The sequence below is a fragment of the Physeter macrocephalus genome, chromosome 5 (assembly GCF_002837175.3).
Source record: "Physeter macrocephalus isolate SW-GA chromosome 5, ASM283717v5, whole genome shotgun sequence".
Lineage (NCBI taxonomy): Eukaryota > Metazoa > Chordata > Mammalia > Artiodactyla > Physeteridae > Physeter > Physeter macrocephalus.
In genome coordinates this window covers 22,638,162-22,655,705 of record NC_041218.1, presented here as the reverse complement: position 1 = coordinate 22,655,705, position 17,544 = coordinate 22,638,162, and the positions used below count along the sequence as shown (strand labels likewise).

The following is a 17,544-nucleotide window of genomic DNA, read 5'->3' as shown; positions in this document are numbered from 1 at the left end:
CCTTGAGCGAGGGATGGGTACAGACAGGCAGCCTCCTCCTCTTCCTGCTTCATTTCCCATGCTGGGTAGGGAGTAGATGCACATTTCAGAGTCCTCCATTCAGAAGATCCCTCTCACCCTGTTAACGAAAGTGAACAAGTTACTGGTTTGTGACCTGCTCTTCCTGGGCACCCTCACAGGCTCCCTTGGTCTTGGGAGCAGAGTCGCAGCCAGTCAGAGCCAGCACAGCAAAGCACCGCACATCCAGAGAGAAGTCCTCTTTTTCCTCCTCATGATAATCATCGTGGTTGTCATGCACTGAGAAGTTAGACTAGGCGAGGCCATTTACTTTATCTCAGGGAGAGATTCTGAGATACAAATGAGGCCCCTTCCCCCATCCTCAGGCTTCCTTGTACCTTTTGCCTTCCCCCATCACTGGGGAGCCAGGATAGTGGGTGGGTCTGTTTGCCCTGCCTTCAGGGGAAGGCAAGTACCCCCGAGAACAAGAAGTCAACTGGAGAGCTGAATGGGCTTGTGTAAGTCTGAGGCAGGAAGCAAGACTTTCATTTGCAAAAGCCAGACTTTAGTAATTGTTGTTGCTAAAGGAAAGGGTTGTGGATACCCATGAACTGGCCCCTGCAGGACACGGAGCGCAGGGTTTTACAGACAGGGAAGAAAGCGGGGGAAAATAGGAACAAGTCCCCCTTTCCACCCAACCTGTAAAAGAAGACAGAAGTTGGACCATTTAACGGAAAGAGGGGATCAGTGGTGATCAAAACTCTGGGTATGGGCCATGTCCAATATGGCGCCTGAGCCTCACATTAACAGTGGTTGATCAAGGGCTCTGGACAGGTGATTAGAGGCAGCCATATGGCTGGCTACACATCAGTAATGCAGCTGTTGAGAGCTCTTAGCAAAGAAATGAGAAGGTTGGAGGGTAAGAAGGCTTAGGGTAGAAGCAAGTACGCTGAGCCGAAGGGCCATGCAGCCAGCAGCCATGATGGCACGGTGGGCATCAGCTGGGCATGCCTGTGCCCAGGACCAGCTGTTCCGTGTGGGAGGCCTGAGAAATCAGGGAAATGAACCCCTGAAGAACCTAGATCATTTCCAGGGGAAGGGTCAGTGACAGAGGATGAAAGAATCCTGACTCGGGTTAGAGTTTCCCAAAAAAGATGAGTTTTTTTTAGAGCTGGAAGTGGTCTAGAATTTCCAAGCTGAAGTTTTCTGCTATTAACAGAAACCCGAGGTCATGGGCTAAGTTAGATAAATAAAGCAAGTCATTTTTGCACACTGGAGTCTGTGATTATAACTTTTATGCCCTTTGCACAAATATTTTTATTTCATCCTCAGGGGGAGGATATTACTGGTATTAATAAGCTCATTAATAAGCTCAGATAAGGAGAGCGTGATTTGGAGAGGTTTTAAAGGCCACAAAAGGCCACATAGATTGAAAGTTGAGGGAGATTTGAACTTGGGTTTGTCTAACTCCAAAACCACCATGTCACCATTTGTCCAAGCGTGGCCTGTGGCAGAATCTATAGGGAGTCATTTAACATAAAGATGTTTGGGTTCCACCCCCAGAATGAAACAGAATCTCTGGGGTGGACCCCCAAATCTGCTTTTTTTTTACCGTCTTCCCCAGAAATTCCTAGGTCCCTTAAAGGCGGAGAATCTCTGATCCCTGCTTTCCTGCTTCCCAGAAGGAACACGTTCAAGTCTTCTAGGGGGAGTGGGGCTTTGGGCCTCCTACCCTCTGCCATTGTCTATTAGGGCTGAAGGTGACTACAGCAGTGGGAAGCCAGTCATCCTTCCCCAAAATATTCCCAAGGGGCTGCCTTGACCCTAGCCAAATGCAGTGTGGTCTGCAGACCACAGGCATCAGCATGACCTGGGAGCTTTTTGGAAATGCAAATTTTCATGCCACCCCAGCCCTACTGAATCAGAGTCTCTGAGGATGGGACCCAGGTGATGCTAATGCCTAGTTGGAGAAGTATTGCCTTAGAGGCAGGAGTATCTGGACGCTGATGAGCTTCCCAGTAACAGTGAAAATAATAAACTCTTTTCTGGTATATAGTGTGCAGCAGGCGTGGTTCCAAGGATTCAACACATTGCCTCCTCACAGCTCTAAGAGGTAGGACTATTTTTTTTTTCTTTTTTTTTTTTGCGGTACGTGGACCTCTCACTGTTGTGGCCTCTCCCGTTGCGGAGCACAGGCTCCAGATGCGCAGGATCAGCGGCCATGGCTCCCGGGCCCAGCCGCTCCGCGGCACGTGGGATCTTCCTGGACCAGGGCACGAACCTGTGTTCCCTGCATCGGCAGGCGGACTCTCAACCACTGCGCCAGCAGGGAAGCCCGGTAGGACTATTTTTAAAAAAATAAGTTTACTTATTTATTTTTAATTTTTGGCTGCGTTGGGTCTTTGTTGCTGTGCGCAGGCTTTTTCTAACTGCGGTGAGTGGGGGCCACTCTCCGTTACAGTGTGCGGGCTTCTTATTGCAGTGGCTTCTCTTGTTGCAGAGTACGGGCTCTAGGTGCACGGGTTTCAGTAGTTGTGGCACATGGGCTCAGTAGTTGTGGCACACGGGCTCAGTAGTTGTGGTGCACGGGCTCAGTAGTTGTGGCACACGGGCTCAGTAGTTGTGGCGCACGGGCTTAGTTGCTCCGTGGCACGTGGGATCTTCCCGCACCGGGGCTCGAGCCCGTGTCCCTTCCATTGGCAGGCAGATTCTTTTTTTTTTGTGGTATGCGGGCCTCCCTCTGTTGTGGCCTCTCCCGTTGCGGAGCACAGGCTCCGGACGCTCAGGCCCAGCGGCCATGGCTCACGGGCCCAGCCGCTCTGCGGCTTGTGGGATCCTCCCAGACCGGGGCGCGAACCCGGTTCCCCTGCATCGGCAGGCGGACGCGCAACCACTGCGCCACCAGGGAAGCCCTGGCAGGCAGATTCTTAACCACTGCACCACCAGGGAAGTCCCGAGGTAGGACTATTACTGTCCTTATTTTCAGATGAGGAAGCTCAGGCTCAGAGAGGACAGTGGCTTTTAAAAGGCACGTAGCTACTGAGTGGCAGGCCTGGGACTGGCCTGCAGGTGACCCTGAGTCATGCCCAAAGCCCTTCAGGACCAGGGCCAGGAACTTGTTGCACAGAACTCTGTGCAGCCAACAGGCCCACAGAAGTTGGGGCTGAAACTGCTTTCCAGATGGGGGTCTTCTTAAAAGGCAATTTTTTCCTTAAAATCCTTCAGTGACTTAAAATAAAACCCACCCAAGGCGCTGCATGGCTGGCCCTGCTATAGGCCCTACAAGGTGGCCAGCCCTCTCTCACCTTGTTTCAGCGCCTCGTTCACCAGCCCCAACCTCACCAGCTTTTTCTCAGTTCCTTCAGCTCCTTCCCAACTAGAGGCCTTTGTATGTGCTGCTCCTCCTTGCCTGGAATATTGTTTCCTCTTACTCTTCCTTCATGTGGTCCACTCCTTAAAATTTCCCCTTCAATTTCACTGCTTCACTAGTCCTTCTAGGACCACCCACTGGAAGTATATCTATTATTTTCTTTTCCTGAGCCTTATTTCTTTCTTTGACATCAGTGATAATAATTAATTGACTTCTTTATCTGTTATTGTCTCCACTGCTAGTCTGAGACCCTATGAGGGGAATGACCATGTCTGGGTTATTCAGTCTCAGTTCCTGTCAGGCACACAGTAGGTGCTCAATATTCGTTGAAGGGGGGTGTTTCTTCTCCTCAGCCTAGTGCAAATTACGACTAAGTTTAGCGTATGTGACAGAAACCCACCTTACTGTGGCTTAACCAGATCAAGGTTTTGTTTCTCTTACAGAATAAGTTGTCTGTGGTGGGCAGTGCAGGGCTAGTTCAGTGACTCCTTGATGCACTGGGGACCCAGACCCCTCTGGCCTGTTCTGTTTTGCCACTCTGCTACCATTTTGACCCCTAGTCTGTTGCCATCATATGACTGAATTCCAGGCAAAAAAAGGGTAAGGGTAAGGGGCAAAAAAATGTGAGCCAGCTGAGTTGACCATCCATGGGCATAAACTTACATCTTATTGGCTGGGACTGTGTCAGGTGGCCATGCCCAGCTGCAAGAGAGGCTGGGAAGTTGCTTTATAGCTGGACACATTACTGACCCCCCCGCCCCAAACTGGAGTTCTGCTGGTAAGGAGGAAGGGGAGGATGGATATTGGGAAGGCAGGCAGCCAGCGTCTGTTGCAGCTTCTCTGATGGGAGAGAGGATTTGAAGGGGCCTTTGAATCCATTTCTTTGCTCTAGCGCATCAAGTGACTGACTTTATCATAAATCCGTAGAACTTTCCAGATGAAAGGGTCCTTTGAAAGCTTCTAATCCAACCCTTTGCAGTTATAAAGATTGGGGGCCTCCGGATCATCTAACTTACGCAAGGCCCCACATGAACCTAATGGCTGAGAGAAGCTGGGGATCGTCCTCCTAGGACTGAGGGGTCTCCTCAGCAAGCCCAGGGGGGTGATGGCTGGGGGTTTAAGCTTATCAAGTAAAAGCTCAAGACTTACACATGCAAGTTTTGAAGATATTACAGAATAATCTCTTTTTCATAAAACTTGAACTCCCCCCCGCCCCAGTTTCTTAGGTATATAATGCTAAACAAGAATTTTTTTTTTTTGCATTCTGCTTGTTGTTTTTTTTTTTCCTCCCAACAAGCTATCCTTTTTTGGTATGTTTTTTCATCCTTTTCACCAGTAAAATTTATGAGCATTTATTTAAAAGAAAAAAACATTGGAAAAACTGAAGAGAGAAAGAGCGATTATACATATGGAAAGCTATAAAGAACCACAGTGAATGTGCTGTGGTTATTGCTTTCTTAAAAAAACAAACTAGGCCGGCAGTTTGGAATGTGAAAGAGTCCTGTGTGAGGGCAGGGCAGGCGGCAGAGGCCAAGGGTGATGCGCTAATGGCTGGGGTCCTGGGAGTCCCGTGAGGTGCTGTCCATTTCCCCCGTCCTCCTCTATCTCTCCTCTGACCACCCCATACAGGACCAGAGAGAAAATGACTTTACTGAAAAATAAAATTAAAAATTAAAAAGCTTTTTAGAAAAATAAGAAGGCCCAGGCAGCCACTTAGTACAAACTGAGGGAAAAACCAGTGAACATAGGGCCTGTCAGTGCTTGACAAACTGGTGAGGACATGTTCCTCTTGTGGGTGGTGGTGGGGGTGTGTGTCCTGAAGGACAACTCCAGCCTGTTCGCCTTCAGAGTCTCCTTACCCCCAGGATTCGGGACCATCCTTGGGCATGATGATACAAATCTATTCGTTCGGCTTGTCCCTCACTAACCTCTCCCCGGGGTCTGCACTCGGCCTCTTGCTCTCTCCTAACCAGCTTTACCAACTCCTGTGACTCTCATCCACCCACCCATCAGCCCACCTCCCTCAATTCTCCAAAGCATAGCCAAGACCACAGGGTAACATCTCACAAAATTTTACTTGGGAATACAGAAGGGAAATGCAATGTAGAAAATAAAGCACTTAAATTGGATGCTGGAGATTGCTGGCATTGGGGTTGGTTCATGTTCCTTCATGAGGTAACCCCTACAGCCTTCATTCTCCTTGACCCTCTGCCTGCTCCCACATTGCTGGGGCAGCCCATCCTACCCCCCAGGTGTAGCAATGCACCCTCAAGTGCTCCCCAGCTCCTCTCCCAGGCTCAGGCAGAAGCAAACCTCCCCTTCCCCATTTTTCCTTCTACACATGGGACATTCCTGCTTAGCCCCTCTCTCTTCTGCATCTCTGTTCTGAGATTTGGGCTCTGACTTGACTTTTCCTAAAGACCCACTGGAGTGCTGCTCCCTCCAGGTGACTCTTCTTCCAAAGAAAAATTCTGCCTCCATTCTGGGGACAAACACTGCTAGCTACTTTAAAGCGACAGTTCCACAGCTTCAAAGCAAACAAATAGGCTCTGCTGGACACTCAGTTACGAAAGCAGAACTCAAGGAGGCTGCTGACGGGCCTCCACTTCCTCGTCTTCCACGTCACCCCCCCCCACCACCACCCCACAACCCCCTGCTGCAGCTTCAGCAGGATGTGGTCCCTCTCAACCTACACTGCCCTGGGAACACTTACCCACTGCAAACCCCAGGGCCCCTGTGGCTCTATTCTTATCTTCCCACAAACCTGGTGAGCCTCTCTCCACCCTGCCCAGACCTGTCACCATGGCTGAGATTTGTTTGGGGGTAAAAATACAAATGTCCCAGAATCATAAAGTGTCACAGCTGGAAGGGACCATGGAGATCATTCTGACCAACTCCCTCCCTTCACAGATGAGGAAACTGAGGTCCAGGGATGTATAGGGACCTGCCCCAAATCATATGCTGGGTTTGTGGCAGTCTACTTTTACAAGGCATTCCTCTCCCATTTTGTTCTCTTCTGAAGTTAGACAGTGTCTGTGTGAGCTGGGTACTTTTTTCTTTCTTTTTCTTTTTTAAAAAAATTTTTGTTGGAGTATAGTTGATTTACAATGTTGTGTTAGTGTCAGGTGCATAACAAAGTGAATCAGTTATACATATACATATCTCCACTCTTTTTTAGATTCTTTTCCCATATAGGCCATTACAGAGTATTGGGTAGAGTTCCCTGTGCGATACAGTAGGTTCTTACCAGTTATCTGTTTTATAGCTGGGTACTTTTTTCAATCACATGTGACAGAAAACCTACTTGAAGAAGCTTGAGGAAAAAAAAGAGAATAGAATTTGTTGGCTCCTCCCTAGAGCTGGGGTGGGGTTGGGGTGGCTAGGTCCACCTGAATCACATGGCGTCAGAGTTGGGGAGGGTGGACCCTCAGGAAAAAAGGAGATGCTGTTATCAGAAGGAGGAGGATACTCGGTGGGGCAAATGAGAGATGTCCTTTACAGCCCACCACTTGGCTGCCTCAAATTCCCATATAGACTTCTTTTCCCACATGCACACTTTACCACATACAGCCTTAAACACACTTGCCAAAGGGGGATAGCTGAAGTCTTATCCATCTACTTCATCCAGCAATTCTGACTGCACCCGTTTGTGCTCTCTTCAAAGATCTCCCTTGCCCACTGTCCCCCTTTGATCTCTAATATGGACATAGGGGACTACTTCTCCTTATGTCGCTTTAACAACCCATTTTCTAGGTTTTGCTTTGGGGGTCTCTAAGCATTGTCTTAGACCTTCTGTTGACCATGCTTGAACATTCTCTGGCAACAGGGCTGCCATGGATAGTTGCCCAGTTTGTGCACTGCACAAAGGTATTCTGCTGAGGACAAGGGATGATGTCTGTCCAGAGTGGGAGGTGGGGTGCCTTTCTCCATTTCACATAAAGGCTCCCCTGGGCTAAAATTTATTGTCTTCTGACAATACAAGTACTTTAAAAGCTTAGTAAGTCTATCAGTTAGAATGCTTTTTACAGCAACAACAGAAATCCCAATTAATGAAAAGAAAATGAATATTCTTTCATATTATATAGTCCGAAGGTGGGGCAACAGACTTGACAATATTCGAGAAAGGTACCTCCTTCTCAAGAGTGGGGAAACGTTTTCTAGAAGCTTCCTCCCTGGCCTCCCCTCACATCTCATTGACAAAACTGTGTCACGTGCCCACCTCTAAACCAATCACTTGCAAAAGAGAATGAGATTCCTTGAAGATTGTCTTAGACCAATCTTAGAATTTATCCCTAAGCTGGGAATGGGGTGACTTTCCTGAGGGGTGACACCTGCATACAATCTGGGTTTGCTCAGCCAGTAGGAAGGAGGAAGGGACGTTGAATGCTTGTCCGTATGGAAACAGCAGGTCTCTGTCTATTTGTACTCAGGCACTTACCCAGTGACTTGTCCTTGAATCTAGATGCAGGCCTGGTGGTTTCTTTCTCATGCTAATAGGTCTTGGTGCTCTGCCTGTTCCCCCAGTTTTGAGCCCAATGGCCCTCATCCTTTGCCCTTGCTCTGGACCGATGTGAAACATGCCCATGGGTAGAGAGGCAGAGTTGTGGCCCTCTGCCCCAGGTTCCAGTCTAGCAAATTGGTCTTTACCAAAAGGCAATTTTCAGCTTACTGAGGTGATTTGGAGGGACCCCAGGAATTAGGCTTAATTTCCACCTGAGACCCACATTCCTCTGTCACTGTGCTTTCAGCTTCCTGCCAGTGCTGGCCCTAATTTCAACTTGCAGCATTGAATTAATCTTTCCCAGCCTTGCCAGAAAATAGACTATATGACTCTTGGACAACTTAGATTGCTGGCTGGAGGCAGCAAGAGGCCCCTTGATGAGGCAGTGCCTTCCCCCCACCCCTTTTCCAATGGTCTTGTCTTTTCTGGAAGAAATTCACAAAAGGCCAAGAGTTAGCCAACGTACCCTTCAACATGTGTAGTGTGTGTGAAACATTAAAAATTATAGGACCGCTTTTGATTTAGAAATAGAAAAAGAAATATTGTTTTCATAATGCAAACTAAAGAAAGACTCTACAAAACTTTCTTTCCTAGTGGGGAACAGATTAGAGCAGCTCGAGGGGCTTCCTTGGTGGCGCAGTGGTTAAGAGTCCGCCTGCCAATGCAGGAGACACGGGTTCGAGCCCTGGTCTGGGAAGATCCCACATGCCGCGGAGCAGCTAGGCCCGGGCGCCACAACTACTGAGCCTGTGCTGTTAGAGCCCACGAGTCACAACTACTGAAGCCCGTGCGCCTAGAGCCCATACTCCACAAAAAGAAAAGCCACCGCAATGAAGAGCTCGCATACCACAACAAAGAGTAGCCCCTGATCCCCACAACTAGAGAAAACCTGTGCGGAGCAATGAAGACCCAACACGGCAATCAATCAATCAATCAATAAACAAACAAACAAACAAACTCGAGAGCACTGCAGGGCACTAAGAGATGAGGGGGACTGAGGGATGTGTGAGACCTGGTTCCTGGTCTCGGGAAATGTCTAGTCTCATTGGGGAGACAGAAATAACACTCTAGGAACAATTAAGGAGAAATAAATATCAGTTTGTGCTCAAGAACCAAGCAGTGTGATAAACACCACTTCCCTTCCATCCCTGGCAAAATCCAGTCATTAAGACCCAGATCAAGTTTCACTTTCTTGGTAAAGTCTTCCCTGGACACTCTTGGATGGGCCCATAGTTCTGAGTCCATACTCCTACTGGTACTTTTCACTTCACATCACAGGAAATGCACTGCTCAGGTCTCCTACAGGAAGGAGAGCAGCCCAGTGAGTGTCTTGTATGTTTAATCCTGTCTTGGTGACAGCTTCTTGGAGACCTGTTGGAGAACCAGCATGTTGGTTGGTTACTTCTCTCTTTCCCACTAGACTGTGAGCTCTCTCAGCTCCCTGACAAGTCAGTGGGGAGTATCACCGTGGTAGGATGTGGCCACACTTCCCACGGGCTGTTCCCAGCTAGTGATTGAGCACAGTGCGGCACTAGTACCAGCATTCCTATAGGACGTAGGGCTCCCTGAACTGCATTGTTGGCTCCAAGATTCAGAACTGCACTGCTGCCTGAGTTCCTCCTGCCCAATCCTCTCCCAGGTGTCAGACCTGCAACGAGCTGAAGGCTCTTCTCTCTCCCCTTTATCCTTCATGGATGTGTCTCCCCATGAATCTCTTGCATGCTTAATCCTGTCTTGTTGACCCACAGCTTCTTGGAAAACCTGAGAGGACACAAGTTAGTTGGTTACTTCTGTCTTCTCCGTTAGACTGAGTTCTGTGAGATCAGGGACCCACCTGTCTGCTTCGGGCATTATCTCAGGGTGGAGCACAGGACCTGGCCCAGAGGATGAATGAGGAAAGAGATGAACATTCAGAGAAGGGGCAGGTAGGTGAGAGAGAAAGAAGCCAGAGGAAGCCTCAAGGAGGTGGTAGGCCCTGCCTTGGGTCTGGAGGGCAGGAAAGGCTGCCAGAGTGGAAAGGAACAGTCTTCATGGAGGCTCAATATCTGTTAAGGATGGATTCAGTGTTTTATCATCTTCCCAGAGCTATGCTCAGGAGAGAGTTGTGGGTAAATGTAATGGGGTCACTCTGCCTTGGCATAGGAAGCTTGGCCCTTAGGAGGTGGGCTGGGGAGGCAGAGGGAACAGGTGGAAACCAGAAAGGGTCGCCTTGGTTGTTGGCAGTGCCCAAGCCTGAGGCCCTGACACAGAGCAGGGCCCCCAGATGCTGCTGGGGAACCGCTGGGGCCCCTGTGGATTAGGGCGGATTTGTGTTAGATGTCTCTGCAATGAGGTCAGCATCCAGAGCCAGAGCAAATTTCCCTTTGTGAATTCCAGTTTCTCCTATACAATGTGCAGTCCCAACAGGGTTCTGGCCCTGGTTCCCACAACCGCACTTTCTACTCAGAGGACATCTGGTTACAGTTCCCATCAAGGGCAACCCTTGATCCCAGAGCCCTAGAGCAGTGGGGGTGGAGGGAAACTTCTGCTTCTGTGCCATGGCCTGATTCCCACAAGGCCACCAAGACTGGTAAGAGTGGGGCTGGGAAGTTTCCTTCACGGGGTTGTACCCTAAAGGTCAGGCGGCCCTGGACAAAGCCCTTGTGGTGAGGAGCCAGCAAATCTGGGAGCTGGCTGGGGTCCCACAGGGTCCCATCTTGCTCTCTCATAGGAACAAAAGAGCTGGTGCTCAGGGACGTGGGAGAAGAGGACACCTCACATGAGGCTGCAGCTGGTGTGGCCGCTCCAGAGTCCTGGCTCCTTCTCCATTGCTGGGTCAGTAAACAGGACCATAGGGTCTGTGGGCTGTAGGGCTCTGGGCAATCAGGGTTCCAGCTGGGAGGCCTCAAGCCCTAGCTGACCCTCAGGCCCAGGATGGCCCCTCATGGCCAGGGGTTGAGGCCTGGCTTATCTCTCCAGCTGTCCTGTTCCCTGCCACTTTATCAGGGAGGGTGGGTAGGTGTCAGAGCTCGGAACTCCCACCTCTCCCTCCCCGTGGGATAGAGCCCAGGTGCAAGTGGAAGGACAACTCTTGGGCACAGCCAGGAGACCTCTGTCCTGGGAGAGTTTAAAAGGCCCCAGGACCTTTTCCGCCTCAATTGACCTTCCCAACTGGCTGCAGCATGCAGGGGCTGCTGATTTTGAGTGTGCTGCTGGGGGCTGTCCTTGGCAAAGAGGACTTTGTGGGGTAAGAGCATGGAGAGGAGGGGGTGCTCAGAGGGGAGATAGGGAGGACTCAACCCCCAGCCAGAATCTGGAGGAGATGGACAGACACATGGGAAGATGGTCAGAGAGGAGCAGACTAGCACATCCTGGAAGGCAGGCTGACCGGGGACCAGGACTGAGAAGGGGTCAGGTCTCTTAGATAGCCTCTTGAGCCCTGGAGAATATCTGAGCTCTGAGGAGGACTTTTCAGAAGAGGAGGAAGGAGGAGGCCTAGCTAGCTTTAGAGAGAAAGAGTCTAAACTGGGATGGGGACAGCAGCAGTGTCCAGAAGGTTCCGAGGAGCCCAGGCCTCCCGTTGCTAGGATCCCTAGTGCTTCCCCTGCTCAGACCAGAGGACCGAGGCCCAGCCACCCTCCTCCCACCTGGGGAGCACGCATGGCCAGTAGGAGCTGCTCAGGCCCTCAGTCTCCCCTCCTGCTCTGCCCAGGCACCAGGTGCTCCGAATCTCTGTGGCCGATGAAGCCCAGGTACAGATGGTGAAGGAGCTGGAGGACCTGGAGCACCTACAGGTTAGAGGATGTGGGAGCTGCCCTGAGGCCCCAGGGTACGTCTCAGGGCAGATGGGCTTGCCTCAGACCCCCGCCCACCTGGGGCCAAATGGGGCCTGGGCTCTCTATCCCCAGCCACCCAGGAGGGAGCCATGGGACTGATCCCTGTTAGGAAGTGACTTAAACCTCCCAGTGCCAGGATCTTGCTGCCTTTGAGCATCTGAGCAAAAGAGCCCCCCACACCGCCCCAACTTCTAGTTCTTCTCTCTCCCTTGCTGCCTTAAAGCCTCTCCACTCTGCTTCCTGGGCCATTTCCCTGACCAAACTGGACTTTGTCCAGCACCCAGGGATTCCCTTCATCCTCTTCCCCTAACAGCTGTGCCCCATCCCCAGTTATATGGGAAATTCTGGTCCCAACACCCCCTCCCAGGCAGGCCCTTTCCCATCCCGCTGTGACAGTGGCTCTTGTCCTCCCCAGCTGGACTTTTGGAGGGGCCCTGCCCAGCCAGGCTCCCCCATCGACGTCCGAGTGCCCTTCCCCAGCATCCAGGCTGTCAAAGTCTTCCTGGAGGCCCGTGGCATCAGATACGCAGTCATGATAGAGGACGTGCAGTCTCTGCTGGATGAGGAGCAGGAGCAGATGTTCGCCTCCCAGAGCTGGGCCCGCAGCACTAACACCTTTAACTATGCCACCTACCACACCCTGGAGGAGGTGAGGGACCCCGGGGGCCACCCTCCACAAGCACCAAACTCTTCGTCAGACTGGTAGAACGCGCCAGGGCCAGCCTGGGTGTGCGTGACATCTGCTCTGTCACTGTGTCACCTCGAGGCTCTGGGTCATGGCTCCTCCGCATTCAGGGCTCACAGCAGGCTCTCCAACAGAGCTTCTAAGGGAGGCATCCAGGTGCCCGGAAGCCATGAAGGCAGCCTTCCCTCCTCTGCCTCCTCAGATCTATGACTTCATGGACATGCTGGCGGCCGAGCACCCACAGCTTGTCAGCAAGCTCCAGATCGGTAGAAGCTACGAAGGCCGTCCCATCTACGTGCTGAAGGTAATGGGCACCTGCAAGTGGATGTATGTGAGCACATCTGCAAGTCTGGGCACCCACATCTGTGCATAGGCACCCATGGGTGAGCCCAGGGTTACAGAGAACACACTGTTATATGGACTCCCTGTGTAGCATAGGTGTGTGCATACCAGTACACACACAATTTAAACTTTTAGGTGACTCAAGTGTTTCCAATCAAGTGTCACATTGTGGAAAGTATCCCAGAGTCTGGTAGTCCAGATAAAATGTTTTGTTTGTGACCTCCGACAGAGAACTATGTATGGGCATTGGAACATGGTGGGGCCCGAAAGTCTGGCTGAGTCATATTTGCGCCAAGCTTGAGCTGAGGGCAGGAGGCAAAGCTCTGCAGGATCCTGGTCCAGACCCACTCCCACATTCCACCTGAGTGATGGTCCCACAAACAGAGCCTCAACCTGAGATACCAGAGAGCAGACAGCCTCTGGGTTGGGGTGCACTCCCCTTCTAGGAGGTGAGACAGGGCCCCAGCTGAACTATTTCCTGCTCTTCTCATCCAGTTCAGCACTGGGGGGAACAACCGTCCCGCCATCTGGATTGACACAGGCATCCATTCTCGGGAGTGGGTCACCCAGGCCAGTGGGGTCTGGTTTGCAAAGAAGGTAAGCCTGCGGAGGTGAGGGTGCTCTCGCCTGGTAGGGCATTGGTATCCAAGGCCCATAGAAGCCCTGGCTTCTGCTTCCATCCAGAAGCAATGACCACAGAGGGAGGTCGAGGGCAGGCATCCATTGCTCTAGCATGGCAGATTCCTGGCCTCGCCCGCTCTGCCCCTCTGCTCCCTAACCTCCACCAGATCACACAAGACTATGGCCAGGACCCAGCTTTCACTGCCATTCTGGACAACATGGACATATTCTTGGAGATCGTCACCAACCCTGATGGTTTTGCCTTCACCCACAGCAAGGTACAGGCCTTCTCCTCTTCTTGGGGAAAGCAGGGTGGGCCTCTGTCCTCTGAGCCCCACAAGCTACTCACCCCTAATCTCAACTCCCAGAAGTTGAGAGAGGGACAAACAGACCTGTCCTCCTAGACTAGGGGTTCTTGACCTTGGCATTCTTGACATTTGGGGCAGATAATTCTTTGTGTGTCGGGGGCTGTCCTGCGCAAGCAGCATCCTGACCGACTCAAGCACCCAGATGAGACAACTGAAAACATCTTCAGATATTGCCAAATGTCCAGGTTGTGGGGGACAGAATTTTCCCCAGTGGAGACACACTGCCCAGACCTTCTTCCCTGGTTCTATTTTATGTCTATGAGACAGCATGCTACCAATCAATTTTGTAAGGGGCTGGCGGGGGTGGGGGTGTTGCCACATGCCTTCCTCTTTCTGCCAGTAGAACCCTCTGGCCAAATGCCATCCATTGTCTCCTCCATTTTCCTTCAGCCAAGAGCCCCCTTTGCAAACCTTCCTCCCTGACAACCAGTTGAAAGTGGTTTCTGATTCCATACCGTGTCCACACCCAGGCTCCGGATTGGGGCTCTGTGTTGATTGTGGCCTCTGTTGGGTGGCTGATCACTTTTCCTTTCTCAGAATCGAATGTGGCGCAAGACTCGATCCCTGACGTCGGGCTCCACCTGCATTGGGGTGGACCCCAACAGGAACTGGGACGCTGGCTTTGGGAGTAAGGCCCAGTGTGGTTTGGGGAGCAGGGATGGGACACCCCAGAATGGCTTCTTACTGTCCTTTGTCCTGTCACCCCCCATCCCTCTTCTGCCCCAGCAGTGGGGGCATGTGGGTAATGTTGGTCCCTCCTCCCAGGTGCACAGTGAGGAAGGTGGCCCTCTGAAATCTGCTTGCCCCTTGCCTGTAAAGTCCTTCCCAATGGAACTGAGGTCTGAAACCAATCTATGGGTTGTCTAGCATAACTTCAGCTGCTTCCCTCTGTGGTCACTTCACTGCAGGAAATGGTGTCGCTTGAGTAGCCCTTCTTATCTCTCTGGGCATGTCCATCAGCTTTGTCCAGGTTTGGCTAGGGAGGGAGGCAGGACCCCCAGCTTATAAAAGGCTTCTGCCCTTTCCTTATCCGGGGTGGGGGTGAGCCCTCCTGCATCTCAACTCATGCAAAGACCAGAAGCCATGGAAGCCACACTGCTTGGGTGTAAGGAAGGCCAACTCTCCCCTTCCACAGAGGCGGGATCCAGCAGCAACCCCTGCTCGGACACTTACCGTGGCAAGTTTGCCAATTCCGAAGTGGAGGTCAAGTCCATCGTGGACTTTGTGAAAGACCACAGGAACATCAAGGCCTTCATCTCCATCCACAGCTACTCCCAGCTCCTCTTGTATCCCTTTGGCTACAAAACAGAATCACCTGCAGACAAGGATGAGCTGGTATGTGCTGATCCCTGCTTGCCCTCTCATCCCAAAGGCAGCTTTGGGCGGGCCTGGGTTTATCCATCAAACCTGCTTAAGGCACGAGGCCCTACACTGTGCCTAGCACCCCTTTCTCCCATGGATCCCTGATGGCTTGAGAAGACCAGCAGGGCAGACTAGCCTTTCTGTCTGGAAAGCTGAGGCACAGAGTGGTTGAGTCACTTCTGTCACATGACAGAGGAAGGGGTAGGGGTGGACTTTGAGCTTGTACCACAGGTTTAAACTTGGAGCTGCAGGGTGACCAAAGGGCAGTGAAGTAGCAGCCAGACATCCCACAAGGTCACATCCTGCTGAGTTCCCAGGGCTGACCCTGCAGGGCCCAACAGGTTCCATGCTCTCTGCTGGGGGCCGGCTTCTGCAGGGTATGTGCTCCTGGGTCATCCTGCCAGACCCCAGGATACCCTGGCCCTGCGGTTCTGGGGGTCTTGCATTGCTGGCCATGACAAGCAGTCTTGCTTGGTGTTTTCTCCAGGATCAGGTGGCTAAGTCTGCTGTTGAGGCCCTGACCTCTCTGTATGGGACCAAGTTCAAGTATGGCAGCATCATCACAACAATTTGTAAGTAGGTGCATTGTCTCTGTGGGTGGTCTGGGAGGAAGCTCAGCTGGCTTTCCCCACTGGAGGGAGTGTCCTTCCTGGAGGAGGTAGCCAAGGGTTCCCCAACCTGGGAGCATGGGCGAGAAGAACAGCCCTGGCCATGTCTGACTACTGCTGGCTTGGTGGGCAGCGGGGCCCTTTCCTCATGTGAACTCTGCCTTCCTCGATACCTTCAGACAAACCCTTCAGTTCCTCTGAGAACTCTTATTTTGGGGTTAAGTTCAGCTTCATGAAGGGAGGGGGTAGAGAGTTCTGCTGGCCTTTGTGTTGTAGATCCCTAAGAAATTCAACTTAAAAAATACTCTTCCTCCAATGCCCTTCAGTTAGAGAATATATCCTATCTTTTCCCAGCTTACTTATCCATGCAGTGCCCCTGAGAGGAGGACTGCTACATCAACATGGAATTAACTCAACAAATGTTTATTGAACACCTATGATACACCAGGCCTTGTTTTGTGTGCTTGGGATACAGTTGGGAATAAAAATAAGCAAAGATCAGGAAACCTTCATTCTAGCCAGCCATGACAATAAACATGAATAAGGAAATGATACCATGTGTTAGGTGATAAGTGCTGGGAGAAAAAGAACTACTAGGACAGGGTGAGGGGACTCAGGAGTACTGGGGGTGGAAGCAGGGCAGGTGGACTGAAGCATAGGCCTCATTGAGAGAGTGAAATTTGGGCAAGTACTGAAGGAAAGGAGCGATGGAGCTAAGAGGCTATTTGAGGAAGAGCCTTCCAGGCAGAGGAATCTTCTAGAACAAAGGCCCTCCTGTGTGCCCTGACCTGGCGTGTGTGGGAATGGCAGGAAGAGCACAGAGACCCAGTGGCTGCAGCAGAGACAGGTGGCGGGGATGGCAGCGGGGGTTGAGGTTGCGGTGTTCAGATCCCATTGAGCCCTGAGGAGGCACAGCAAGCTTGTGGCTGACAAGAGGTGAGAGTACTGAAGAAGCAGGGGACAGGGACACACCTCAGACTTCCTGCCCTGAGTGCCCAGTTCTGGGGGGTGAGTGAGTCACAGTCTCACCTGGGGCTGGCCTTACTTTTGGACTCCAGGCCTTCTTTGGAAACTGTTTTAACCCTGAATCAAAAGGTTTTTGCTTTGTTCAATATTGTGGAGTTAAATTCTGATATGCAGCCACCTCCCTCTCCCCTGCCCAATTCTGCAGCTGCTTTGATACCTACTGCAAATCTGTCTGCAAAAGACAGACGAGGGGCTTTTGCTTTGACTCTGACCCTTGCACTTTCCCCCTGCAGACCAGCATCCGGGGGACAGTCCTGGTTACCCAAGTGGGCAACTCTGGTATATTTGGGGGCTTGACCCAAGTGGCTGTTAGATGGAGGCAGCTTTCAAAATCGTGGGAGCTTCCTTGCATGACCCAGTGAGAGGAGAACCATTGCTGGTCCGCCTCTCTGGGCCTCTTGGACTAAGACCCTTCAGGGGACCTTCCTGGGAGGAAGCCAGGCTGCTTGGTCAACAGTAGGAACTTAGCAGATGCTGACTCCAGTCAACACTGCACGAGGCTCTGGGCTTTGGACCATTAGCCCAGCCCATGCAGATGTTTTCAAGTGAGTGACCTTTGTTCTGCCGGTCTGCTCCTGCCCCAGACCAAGCCAGTGGAGGCACCATTGACTGGACCTACAACCAGGGCATCAAGTACTCCTTCACCTTCGAGCTCCGGGACACCGGGCGCTATGGCTTCCTGCTGCCGGCCTCCCAGATCATCCCCACGGCCCAGGAGACATGGCTGGCGCTTCTGACCATCATGGAGCACACGCTGAATCACCCCTACTGACCCAGCCCTTCAGCACTGTCTTCCTCCTCCTCTCCGTCCCCACCCAGGCAGCCAAATAAAGTTTGAGTGTACATGGA

At 51.7% G+C, this 17,544-nt stretch overlaps 1 protein-coding gene across 5 annotated transcripts in view; it reads left to right on the top strand.

The window, feature by feature from the left end:
- CPA1 (carboxypeptidase A1) overlaps positions 1-17,544 on the top strand; it is an 18,006-nt gene extending 462 nt beyond the window's left edge. The window contains exons 2-13 of one of the 5 annotated variants that reach the window (XM_055084831.1): positions 2,193-2,335; positions 9,728-9,793; positions 10,579-10,682; positions 11,560-11,641; positions 12,099-12,332; positions 12,571-12,672; positions 13,206-13,307; positions 13,499-13,609; positions 14,237-14,327; positions 14,835-15,034; positions 15,549-15,633; positions 17,280-17,544. In XM_055084831.1, coding sequence (XP_054940806.1) covers positions 2,219-2,335; positions 9,728-9,793; positions 10,579-10,682; positions 11,560-11,641; positions 12,099-12,332; positions 12,571-12,672; positions 13,206-13,307; positions 13,499-13,609; positions 14,237-14,327; positions 14,835-15,034; positions 15,549-15,633; positions 17,280-17,467 — 1,482 coding nt within the window. In that variant the 5' untranslated portion in view covers positions 2,193-2,218 and the 3' untranslated portion in view covers positions 17,468-17,544. Of the gene's footprint in view, positions 1-2,052; positions 2,111-2,192; positions 2,336-9,674; positions 9,794-10,578; positions 10,683-11,012; positions 11,095-11,559; positions 11,642-12,098; positions 12,333-12,570; positions 12,673-13,205; positions 13,308-13,498; positions 13,610-14,236; positions 14,328-14,834; positions 15,035-15,548; positions 15,634-17,279 lie in introns of those variants that run through there. The other 4 variants (XM_028489746.2, XM_055084832.1, XM_007109139.2 and 1 more) reach the window with 4 other exon arrangements.